This window comes from Talpa occidentalis, unplaced genomic scaffold (genome assembly GCF_014898055.3).
Source record: "Talpa occidentalis isolate TD23 unplaced genomic scaffold, MPIMG_talOcc4v2.1 talOcc4.14, whole genome shotgun sequence".
Lineage (NCBI taxonomy): Eukaryota > Metazoa > Chordata > Mammalia > Eulipotyphla > Talpidae > Talpa > Talpa occidentalis.
Genome location: NW_023601433.1, coordinates 50642199 through 50653904, shown reverse-complemented (window position 1 = coordinate 50653904; position 11706 = coordinate 50642199). Strand labels below are relative to the sequence as shown.

The window sequence follows — 11706 nt, the reverse complement described above, 5'->3', positions numbered from 1 at the left end:
AAAAAGCTTACTAAAGAAAATGCATGATAATATAAGCTATCATGGTAATTTAAATTCATATTGAGACCTAAGAATTTTTACTGTACTTCATCAATTTTACATACTTCTTATACTCTATCAAGTTTGCACCTTTATTTTCTTTTATATTTTACTCTCCTTTTTGGTTTTGTTTATGTTTCAGATTTTCTAAAATCTAAAGTTTAAAAGTTGGAAGAAAATACCAAACAAGGTAAAAACAAGTTACGAACTCAGAGAAGATATTTATAGGACATGTAATAGACAAAAGTTATTTCCAAAAATCCACAAAAGTTTCAGGTCTCCAAGATATCAACATCTTTTATCATATGCATTGTTCCACATGACAGTCTTACCCATTAGCGGTATGATTTTGGACTAGTCACTTGAGGATATCAGGAAGGCAGGGACAGAATTCGCTGCTTCCCTGGTGTAGCCAAGAGCGTCTTAAGCATGGCCCTCGCTGTGCCTGCCCGTTCACATTTGTGCAGCTCTGACCCTCTCATCCTCCTTGAAATGACTTCTTGGCTGCATGCTTGCATTTATGCTCTTGTAGTTTTCAGCACCCGGTAACCCAACCTATTTCCCTCACAGAAAAGAAAAAAGAAATACAAGGTTAGTAGACAGTGGAAATTTCACATTCAGAAAAGATACAGTTGACCCTGTGGATTACCTTACCAAATGATTCTTTTTTTTTTTTTTAAAGATTTATTTATTTATTTGTTTGTTTGTTTGTTTGTTTATACAAGCACTTGGTACAGTCAGAAGCGCAGGAGGGTGAGAGAATTCACCAGAGCCAGAGAGGGGAGCAGAGCAGGCAGAAGGACCGAAGTACACTGCTGAGGGGAGCAGCGGGTGGCAGGAGAGGTCTGCGCGCCATGTGGGATCCTCCTCCGGTGGCCGGGGAGCGGCCGGGGAACAGCCGGGGATCGAACCGGCGCTGTAGAGGCCGCAGGCAGCTTCACAACCCAGCGCTCAACCACTGTGCCACGGGGAGGCCATACCAAATGATTCTTTTGGTTACAAAGAATTTTTCCTAACCTGTCCTTAACAATTGAGATCCTGTAGTGTATTTTAAAAGATTTTATCTAAAAGGATTTTATCTTTATGGAAATTATCTATATAAACAACTATATAAAGTTATATAAACAACTTCTGGGACCCCTTATTGTGAAGAGGTAAATCAATCTAACTTATTCCATCTTTGGTGCAGGCACATTGGTAGACTCTGTAGGAGACCACAGCATTTATCCTTTACTCTCTCCCTAAAATAATAGGCGTTCCCTCTAAGTCACCCTCACTGCACTTTATTAACTTAATAAGAAAAGACACACCCAGTTGATCAAACTACCTATCCCATTATACCATTTCTTATATTTTCATCTTCCAAAGTCCTTTGCAGCCGCCCCTACCACATATTCATGGTTTTTACTCCTACGCCATTTCTGAAACTTTAAAAGATTTAGACAGCATTTACTTCATCACCACCTTAACCCTACAAAGTTTACCTACAATTCTCTTTTTTTTTAGTTTTGTTGAATAATTTTTTTCAGTGTGCTATATTTTATTTTTTTATATATTTTTAATTTTTTACATCATTGTTCATTTTTAAACAATATTTGCTTCCCCCCACCCCCTCAGGTGTAGTCCCCATAGAGTTTCCTTCACCAGTGCACCTGTGCACCATCACCACAGTCCCCTGTGCTCTCCCTCCTTCCCTCTGATCCCTCTCCCTCCTCCTCCCCTGCAGGATGTCTCTGATTTTTAATTGTTCTTTTTTGCTTTGTTGTGTTTTGTATTGTTATTATTTTTTTTACACTGATGTCTTATTTGGTTCCCCTCTATTCCTACTATAAGTGAAACCATCCGATATTTTTCTTTTCCCTTCTGGCTTATTTCACTGAGCATAATTCCTTTTAGTTCCATCCACGTTGCTGCGAATGGCATGAGTTTATCTTTCTCGATTGGTGAGTAATATTACATTGTGTGTATATATATACCACGTCTTCTTGATCCAGTCATCTGTTTTTGGGCATTTGGGTTGTTTCCATAGCTTAGCTATTGTAAATAGTGCTGCTATAAAAATAGGGGTACAGGTGTTCTTTTGAATCTATGTTTTTGTGTCCTTTGGTTAGATCCCTAGCAGTAGAATACAATTCTGTTTCTTAAGGTCCCTGAGTTCTGATTGCTCGGTCTTGGGGGAAGATAGTGTGATGATAGCATCCTGCAGGCTTCTGGGTCCTCTCAATCTTCTCACCCTAACATAATTTCAGAGCCTTCTCGATTTATGAACCCACAAGGCGGCTCCAATAACATTAATAGTGATTTTCCCCAAATGCAATTTCACCTTCTCATCTCTTGATACAGACAGGACAGGGCGACTCTTTCAGAGGCTGGGGAGTGTCAGTTATTCTAGAAATTTGAGAGATCTCAAAAGGTCCACATCATAAACCACTGATAGAAGGCACCCTAAATCATTCAGTCTGGACCTTTCTACAGTGAGAGGAAATGGCGCCCCCTTGAGGTGAGTGTCCCAGGGCTGCTGGCATATAGATGCCAGCCCCACCAGGGGAGCCAGACTCTGCCCTTGGACCATCCTACTCCAACAGGGTGCACCCATTTCAGCTAGAAGAATCCAAAAAGTTTTGTTAAAATAATCTACTTGGCAACTAAAAATTTCCCACAAACGCTGTATGTTTCTTAGAGAGTGGCACTCTGTTCTTATGCAAAATGCAATACAGAAGTTAACCATTTGTCAGGATCCTCTCAGAAGCTCTGATTTGACAAATTTGTTTTTTGCCGAAGGAGAGAATTCTGAAAATGTGAAGCCTTTACTATTATGGTCGGAAAAGTATTATAACCCATTTTTAAAGCTGTTGTATTTTATTAGGCTTCATTGTGATTCCTCTTTCCCGCACTCAACTCAAAAATGCTCCCTCACTTTTAAGTGCTACGTAAAAAAAAAAAAAAAAAAAAAAAAGTGACTGTCCTTATCTATAAACCAGCAGGATTTTATCAGTCCTACCTCTTCTTGAGAATTATAAGGGTTTTAAAATAAGACAAATCCTGTTGTAATAAAATAGCAGTTTGTGAAGATTTCTATGTCTCCATCCATGGCTACATATTTCAGGTTGTATTTTATAGCTTAAAAATGCTAGTTCAGTAAAGCACTCAGTTTTTAGCTTGACCACTTGGTCTTTGAGTAGGATTGGATAGGTGTTTAGAAACACCTAGATAATACTAATTTTAAGTTTAGCCAACCATTACAAATGCCTTTCACATGACATTGTTTTTTAACTATTGCTACTTATAAGTAGATCTTCTGTTTGTTCTCCTTTCTGCCTCGTGTGTCTGTTAATGTGCAATAAAATGGGCAAAAATCAGAAGTGAGTGTGTAGACAGCTACTTCAGCTGTTTAGGGCACTATTGGGGATGATTTCTTGCACACACAGCTTCTCAGCCCACCCTCCATCAGCCTTTCATGTGATGCTCATCCGTTCTCAATATTCAAAGCCTGTCATTTTGAGAGGAATATATGTCATATGATTTAGGTAGTAAAACTTTTGCATAGTACCTTTTCCATTCACTGTTGCTTCATGAATTAAAATAAATTCTAGTTTCGTTGCTATTAACTTTTGAACTTTGTTTTCCTTTTAATATACTTTAAATCTTTAATATACTTTAAATACTTTAATATACTTAAAAAAAATCGCTTTCAACACAAGACATCCTCACCTCCATCACCACCCCACCCCTGTTCCTGTCATTCCAATGTGCTGGAAACTCTTCATTGCTCTGGAATTCACAGCCCACTTAAATTCTGATTTTGTCTTGGAATTTTAAAGCAACATTGTATCATGAAGATCTATAAACGCTTTCTCCTTACCCTTAACCATATACACATACCCTTCTAGAACTTTCTTATCTGTATTGTAGTACCTATCATACCATAAAGTGTCTTTTTTCACCCCAAGCCAAACTATATTCAGCTTTATTAAAGATACTTTTCATAAGCAATCTTGGTATTTCAGGCAAGATGTGGGCAGACAATCATTGGCAGTATGCAGCAACTTTCAAGCTCCCCTCTTCAATGGACTTGGCACCAAAATCAGAAAGCCATTGTCAAACCCAATGAAGTCTTCATTTAATGCTCTGAACAGGGAAAGTTTAGAGTGAGGGTTAACATTTCATACTTAGCATGTTATTTAACAACTTTTTACCAGCCGACTCTGACTTCCATATAACAAAATGAAAATGGCAGACATCAATCTGAAGCTCAACAATCTAAAAGAGGAACTACTGTTCTTTTGAGGGCTGCCATCTCAATGGTGACACTGGAAAGTCCAGATTGCCTGACATTCTGATAACCATGTTTTTGTAGTCAGGTCTCAACAGGTCCCCTGGGTTTAAGGGAGTCAGGTCTATGCAGAAGGCAGAGAGGGACAAGAGGACATAAAAACGAATTTTAGTTTTTCCCTGTATGGTGTCTGTGTCAAGGTGGCTCATGTGTGTCAACATCAAGGAATCCCTCCTCCTGGGAACCAAGAGGAGGTCTCTCAAAACTCAAAGGGAAAGGTTTTCTCTCCCACATCAATCCAGATATTTTATTACTTACATATGCTCTTTCCCAAAAAACAACAATGAAATGTTCTGTCTGCTAACAACATAGCTTTTAAAAAAGGGGGAAAAAAATCTACATTTTTATAAACTTGAAAAAATTGTATTTCAAACTGGATAGTCACCAGAAGTACACAGTTATCAAAAGTGCACTCACTTCACTTGGCATCCCCATGGCCTCAGCTTTCTGTGTCAAGTCTTTAGGCATCTCTGTTTTCTTCAGGGTTGTTACCACCCTTGCCAGCATCAGCTTTATCCTTTTTTTTTTTTCCCCTCTTTGGGTCCCTTCTCTCCCTTCTTTGCAGGACCCTTTTTAGGTTTGGGTCCTGGCTATGGAGGAACAGGTTTGGCAGATAACCTTGCAGATCGTCTCTGCGGTTGGTCCTTCACCTTGGTTTTGTCTCCGTTAGCCTCCCCTTCAACCTTTCTCTTGCTGGTGATGGCGGTCGGACGTAGGCACTGGACACGGGCACCCAGCATGCCTGGCTTGGTTGGTCTGGGGGGGGTCGCCCTTGCCGTCTCTTCACACTCCACAAAGTGTCTTTATTTCACATGAAAGATGGTCATTTCAGCAATATTTTCATGTGGGTTTTAAGAAATCCGCAGCTCAAAACTAATTCAGGTGACAGTCCCATCTCCACTGGATTAAGATCCAATTCAGAAGTACATTTCCAGGCTCTGAGAGTCTTTGGAACTTTCTGGTCCCACCAACCTGTTTGATATTTTCTCAATATGAGCATAGGAGGAGGAGGAAGAAAGAGTATTTGATCATGACCCCAAGTGGGGGGGCCTGGGAAGGTTTGATAATGCCATTAGAAGACTGGGCATGAGCACATCTCAGGGGCAATGTCTTTTAAGAGTGTTACTACATGAGATACCCACCAGGGTGGGTCTCAGTGAGTTGTCCTCACTTGAAATATTCCTCACAAGAACCAGGATTCTAAGTACTCAGGATAACCCCTCTGTCTACTAGAACTGGGTAGGCCATTATAGTAGCCCATTGTCACATGTGGCTCATCCAAATTGAGATGTCCTGTAAATGCAAATATATACCAGAGTTCAAAGACTTAGTACAAAAAACTCTAAATGCAATCATTTTTATATCCGTTACCTCTTGATATGCTAGTATTTTGGGTGTAATGGTGAAATAAAATCCATTATTAAAATTAATTTCACATGTTGTTTCCTCTCACTTGCTTTGACATGGCTAAGAGAAAGTGTAAAATGTTTTGTGGAGCACAATATATTTTTATTAGACAAGACCCTCCCATGAGGGACCCTCCAATGCAGAGCCCATTCTACGGAATTCTTTCCATAGCTCCCTGCATCTGGCCCCTGAGCTTCAACAGTGGCACTTTGGGGTACAGGCACATCCTGTGGAGGTGTTTCCATGTGCCTGGTAAGCAGGTCAGTGCCCATTGTCTATGAATTTGAAGATTAACAGACGTTCAGCCTCTTCAAATTCACACCTGTGTCTGGAAAGACTTGGAAGACTTGTGTTAACAGGCCTTCCACCTGACCCCGCCTGCTGGCTGGTGGTTGTCAGAGACAGGAGTCGTCTCACCTCTAGCCCAGCCTCCAGGATTTCAGGGTCCTCAAGCCACAGGGACAGCATTTGGTCACAAAGGTGCATTTCTAAAGTAAGCTTTCATTAGATTGTAAATTAAGAAAAATGAACAAAGAAATCCTCAGTGTCAGCTAAGCATGCGACTGCTGGTTTACACGCTGTGCATTTAAATTAATTATATTCTACCATGAACAATAGGAAGGGACCATCAAAACTAGAAGCAACTGACATTTTTTCATCTGTGATTACTTAGCGATCATTCATTTCCCTTTAAAACAGCCTTTTGATGATAGTTTTTTACTCCTTCGTGAAAACAAGATTGTTGAAATGTCTAAAAATTAATTTTGGTACACTTGTGATTTTGCTCCCTAAGCATATTTATTTATAGCCTGAGAAATACAACAGTGACTACACTAATTTTCTTTTCTTTCTCTCTTTTTAAAAACAGATTCCTATGACCCTAGCAGAGTGGAGAGGGTGTGATGAGATGCTGGAAAAGCGTGGACCACTTCACTGGCTTACGGAGTATGTCGGAGTCTGTCAGCCCGGCCTACCTGTGCGTGAGGCAGAAAGTGCTGGCTCTTAGTGTACTCTTCCACCCTTTGCCACTGCCACCAGGAATCTCGTTATCCCTTGAGTCCCTTTGTGGAAATAAAGCAGTAGTCTCTGGTCACCATCTGGTTTTATAGCACGAGGAACAACCCTGTATGTAGAAGAGTCATACTGACTGTCCCAAAGGATGGGGTTAAGCCAGCTGGTAAATAGTTTGTGTCAGCCTGGTTCTATGAGAAACTTAAACATGGACAATGCAGTGAATGATTTTGAAAGGACTGCAAATATCATCAATTCCCTTTGCATCTCCATGGCCTGCGCTCCGTGCTGGTGTTAAGGAGTTGAGGATGTAAGCTACTGCCTGGTGTTTCAGCACTTTTGAGTTTAGGGGAAATGTGAATGAATATGTATGATCCAGTTCAAATCAATTTGACCTTCTGCTGCCAGAAGTAAATTTACCTATAAGTAATCTTCCATCAGAGAATAAAAGCAATGTCTTTTTCCTAAAAGCTGAAAACTTGTACTATAATACCTGAGAATTTTATTTATCTGGCAATGAAATACTTTGTTTGCAAACATGCCATTGTCTGCTTTGCACTCAGTATTACCTATTTTGATTTTCTGTATGGATGTTTAGAAAGTCTTTATATGAGAAATAATTGCTGGTTAAAATAGACCATTTTAACAAAGTATATTTCTTTTTACAAAAATAGTATTTTTCTATGATGTAAACAATTGTTAGGTGGCAAATTTTTAAGGAAGTATTATTTTATTTAAGAGTGTATCCCCTTTGTGTGAGGAATCTGAAGAGGGTTCACATTTGCTTTATATATATATCCCTTTACTGATTCACAACTCTCCTACTTTTATCTTCAAGTACGATGTCAATATAGTCATACTACAGGGTTAATAAAGTTTTTTTTACAAATATAACTGTAAGGTTATATTTGAAAATAACCCTCTGAAAGCCAGATAACATCCATACGACAATTTTTGCTGCCAATACCACTAGAATTACCAAAAAACCATAGTTTCCTCTCTATGTCTATGGGGATCTGCCCTTTCTTCCCCATTAAAAGAAATATGTATTTTTATCTAGAGTGATCCTTAATTAGTCTCTGCATATTTTTAAAATGCTAGAGACATTATGTATATGCCATTTACAAAAGAATTATGAGGCCTATATATTCTGTGTTTACTATTGCATCGACCTGCACAAAGTTTATGTGTTTTTAATGCATTTGTCCCACTTTCTAAGTAAGGTAGTCTTGTTAGCTTACATTTCCTGAATAGTTTCTTGTCTCTTTCCTTTTCTTTTCTTTTCTTTCTCTCTCTCTCTCTCTCTCTCTCTCTCTCTCAAACTCTCTCCCACACACACTCTTTTGAGAAACCAGCTTATCTATTTTTAGGCGCTTCAAATTCCTAAAATGTGACCTATTGGGTGGTCCACAATTTGGCCCTACACCAACTCTGGGCTCTCATGGCCTGTTTTTATCTGTACCATATGATTTTATTTCATAAGAACGTCATGTATTTGGACTGTAATAAACAAAACAAAATCCAAGTAATTCTGAAAAACCTTTTCAAATGTACTTATCTGAAGTCTTGATTCTCACCTATTACTCATAGTCACTTCTTTCTAAATTTTGGCTCTTGTGAAAAGTTACAGTAGACTCTAGTTTTCACAACACAATGAGATGAGCCAAGTCTCTGCTAGGAATGGCTGAAACTGTTTTTCCCAGCAAAGATTTAGTGGGGAAGAGGTCAATTATTCTGTTATAGTTAGTGAATCACTTAAGTCATCTGGCAGAACTAAATGAAGGGGCTACCTGGAGGTCTTTATGAGGTATGCTTTTGTCTTTAAATGCAAATCATATATACCTATATATTAACTCTGTTTTGACTTCTTAAATTTTGTTGATACCATCTAAAGGTTTTATTAATCAGAATTAATTTTAGCTTGTTCCTCAAGAGCGAGGGATTCTAAAGAGAAAAAGTTGTACCTTATGTATATTACCAAAAAAATCCCAAAATACTGTGTTGTTCTGTTTTGTTTTATTCTAAACCATTGTATTATATCTTTCTGAAATTATTCTGAATTTAGCAGAAATTATCAATATTTATATGTTTGAACTTCATTTTTGGATTAAAGCCTGTATATAAGTCTTTGAGGGGGAAACAATAACATATTCTAAGGTAAATAATACAGTCTCTAATCAAAAATAGCTTTCCCAGATTTAAATTTAATGCTGATTATTTCAGTATTTCTATTTCTTATCCACAACTCTCATTATTTGTGACAGGAAAAAAGTTTTCACATTTTGCATTTGTCATCACTTTTGTCAATATGACTATTGGTGCTTAGTAATTTGGGGCTTATTAAATTAAAAATTCTAACTTTTACCATTTGTACTAAAATTTATATGAAGAATTACATATGAAATATATTTATATTTCTTGATTTACAAAAGAAGGGGAAAATGATAGTAATGCACTCTACCTTTCTTTAGAGAAAATTTCTGGATGATTGAAAATTATCTGTATTGTCATTTTCAACCTTGTTTCTGCAAATTCCCAGAGTTTGTATTAACTCCCTAACAATGCAGTAGCCCTGATTGCATTTTCAGAATTCTTTCCCATGTTGTTAAAACTATTTGGATTTCTTTTTTAAGTTCCTTAAAAATATATCTAATCTCTGAGATCCTGGTTTCCTTACTAGAAGTGTAGGTGGAGGTTTTGATTCAGATGAAAATTCTGAGTAGAACTTTTTCTCTGCCATTTGATCCTTGGCCAAGGGTAGTTGTTAATGGAAGTTCATGTGTTTAAACTAAAATGATCTGAAACTAGTCCATGACTGCTTTTTGCAGCAGCAAAATGGCTTTCTCTGTAGCAGTATGGTTTAGGACTGCTGACGACAAATGACGAAGTGGCAACTCTGCTCCCCAGCACTGAGCAGAAGGGAAGATGGAAAATAAGATTCACCCATTTCATCTATGACCCCCAAAGATTATGTTTGTGTGCTTTGGCTATTTTTTGTTGTTGTTTAAAATGATTAAATGATACACAATTCAGTGTCAGGTTAGTATCTCTTGGAAAGTGAACAGTGCAGCAGAATTCTCTCTATATAAATGTTTGAGCTTAAAAGAAACACTTCTGATTTTCTTAATTCTAGTCAGCAGTGACTTTAGCGTTTTTCTGCCAGATGCATCCGTGAGGGAAAATGAGGCTTAGGGGATGGAGTGAGGGGTGTGCGTGTGTTTCTTAAACTGAAGCTTTTGTAGGTCTGGGGAACTTTTGCATTTTCTCTTTGTTTTGTTTTTAACAGCAGATTCTGTACATCTGCTTGTGGGAGGAGAATTGTTGCTCAGGACAGGATTTAAGGGACGCATTCCAAGTGACCTTTAGGAGTCTGCTTGGTGGGAGGTCCTTCTCCGGGGCTGTGGGTTGGTCCAGGCTGGGGCCCACCAAGCTAAGAAGGGAGATCATAAAGTAACATTAAAAAAAAAAAAATGCAGGTTTTTTTAATGCAGGTCCCGAGCCTGCATGTTTGTTACCAAAAAAAAAAAAAAAAAAAAAGAAAAAGAAAAAAGCAGTTAAGAATATAACTCAGATTGAAGCCTCTAAAGAAGGTCAATATGTTGTAGCAAACTGCCCGTTGAAACTGTCCTTGGGTTTGTCAGCAGTGTGGGGAGATGGGCAGAGCGCCTGCAGATTCCTGATTGCTGAGAGCTGCTGTCACAGTTGTGTTTACCACCGAGGACAGGGAGGGCCTTGTTCTGTGGCCTCTGCTCAGTGACTGAAACTTGAATTCAAAGGCAAGCCCCGATTGTCAGGCCTTCCAACCCAACGCCTTGATTGGGCGTGAGGAGGAAGTGCTCTCCGTTAGATTATCTCGTTTCCCGAGTTGAGGCCGGGCTGCTGGGCCTTGCGGCTAAGCCAGGGGAGAAGCACCTCTTCCTCCTACCTCCATTTCACCTCATAGCAGGACCAAAATGTGTGGTGTCCAATGTCACAGGCAAGAGGGAGACAGAAATTAGAAATGAAAACCTTATGTCTTGGCCAGGGAGGAAAGCAGTAGCCAATATTAAAAAATCACTGAGAACTCTCCACCTGGGTCAGCTGAAATTCAAGGTCTCATACTCTGACCCATGAGGAAAGCTAAGCAGAAGCTTCTCAAAAAACAAAACAAAACACCACATCTAAATTTGGTGAAGACAAGGCTGTGTAAACCCACAGGAACTTTATAGCTGCTCATCTTTTCTTGGGGCAAAACTAATATATAAAGCAGGTAGAGAGGATGTCAGGAAAAGACACATTGGTAGTGGCCAATCACCAGCTGGGGTCAGAGCCCCTGGCCTTGATGGCAAGCGGGTAAGGGCAGGTGAAGAATAGTAACAGCGAAGCACCCATATGTTCAAGGAACTCTGAACTCTGTATTTCTCTGCACAATGTAAAGACTTTTGGGGGATGGCTGACCTGTTTGGTGACACATGTTCCAAATAAAAGATTTTGCATGAAAGTACTTATGTTCTTGTCTTTGGCTGTGGGTACAAGAGGTGCCCTGTTGGCCTTTTTTAAAATTTTTTAAAAAATTTTTTACATCATTGTTCATTTTTAAACAATATTTGCTTTGTGCCCTCCCCTCCCCGCACTCCCCCCTCCACCAGGTGTAGTCCCCATAGAGTTTCCTTCACCAATAGCACCGGCAGGAGCTCAGGTTGTGTCAGTTTGCAAGGAAGGTGAGCTGAGGAGTTCCAGCACCCTTGGTCTCCACTACCAGCAACCTGGGTGTTAATCCTCTCTCCACCCCCACTGTCTCCTGCAAAGGATTGCTGACATGGTGGAAAGAAGCCTGGAGTCAATTTGGAGACTGGGTTTGAATTTTGGTTTCATCAAGCATGACTTCCCTGGCTTCTGTTTTCCCCATTGGCCTCACACCTCGAATATACAGTTGA

General features: G+C 39.3%; 1 protein-coding gene across 2 annotated transcripts in view; it reads left to right on the top strand.

The window, feature by feature from the left end:
* Positions 1–11306, top strand: part of JCAD (junctional cadherin 5 associated) — a 44671-nt gene extending 33365 nt beyond the window's left edge. Inside the window, exons 4-5 of one of the 2 annotated variants that reach the window (XM_037510513.2) lie at positions 182–229; positions 6648–6682. In XM_037510513.2, coding sequence (XP_037366410.1) covers positions 182–204 — 23 coding nt within the window. In that variant the 3' untranslated portion in view covers positions 205–229; positions 6648–6682. Of the gene's footprint in view, positions 1–181; positions 230–6647 lie in introns of both variants that reach the window. The other variant, XM_037510512.2, reaches the window with a different exon arrangement.
* Positions 11307–11706: the final 400 nt, after the last annotated feature.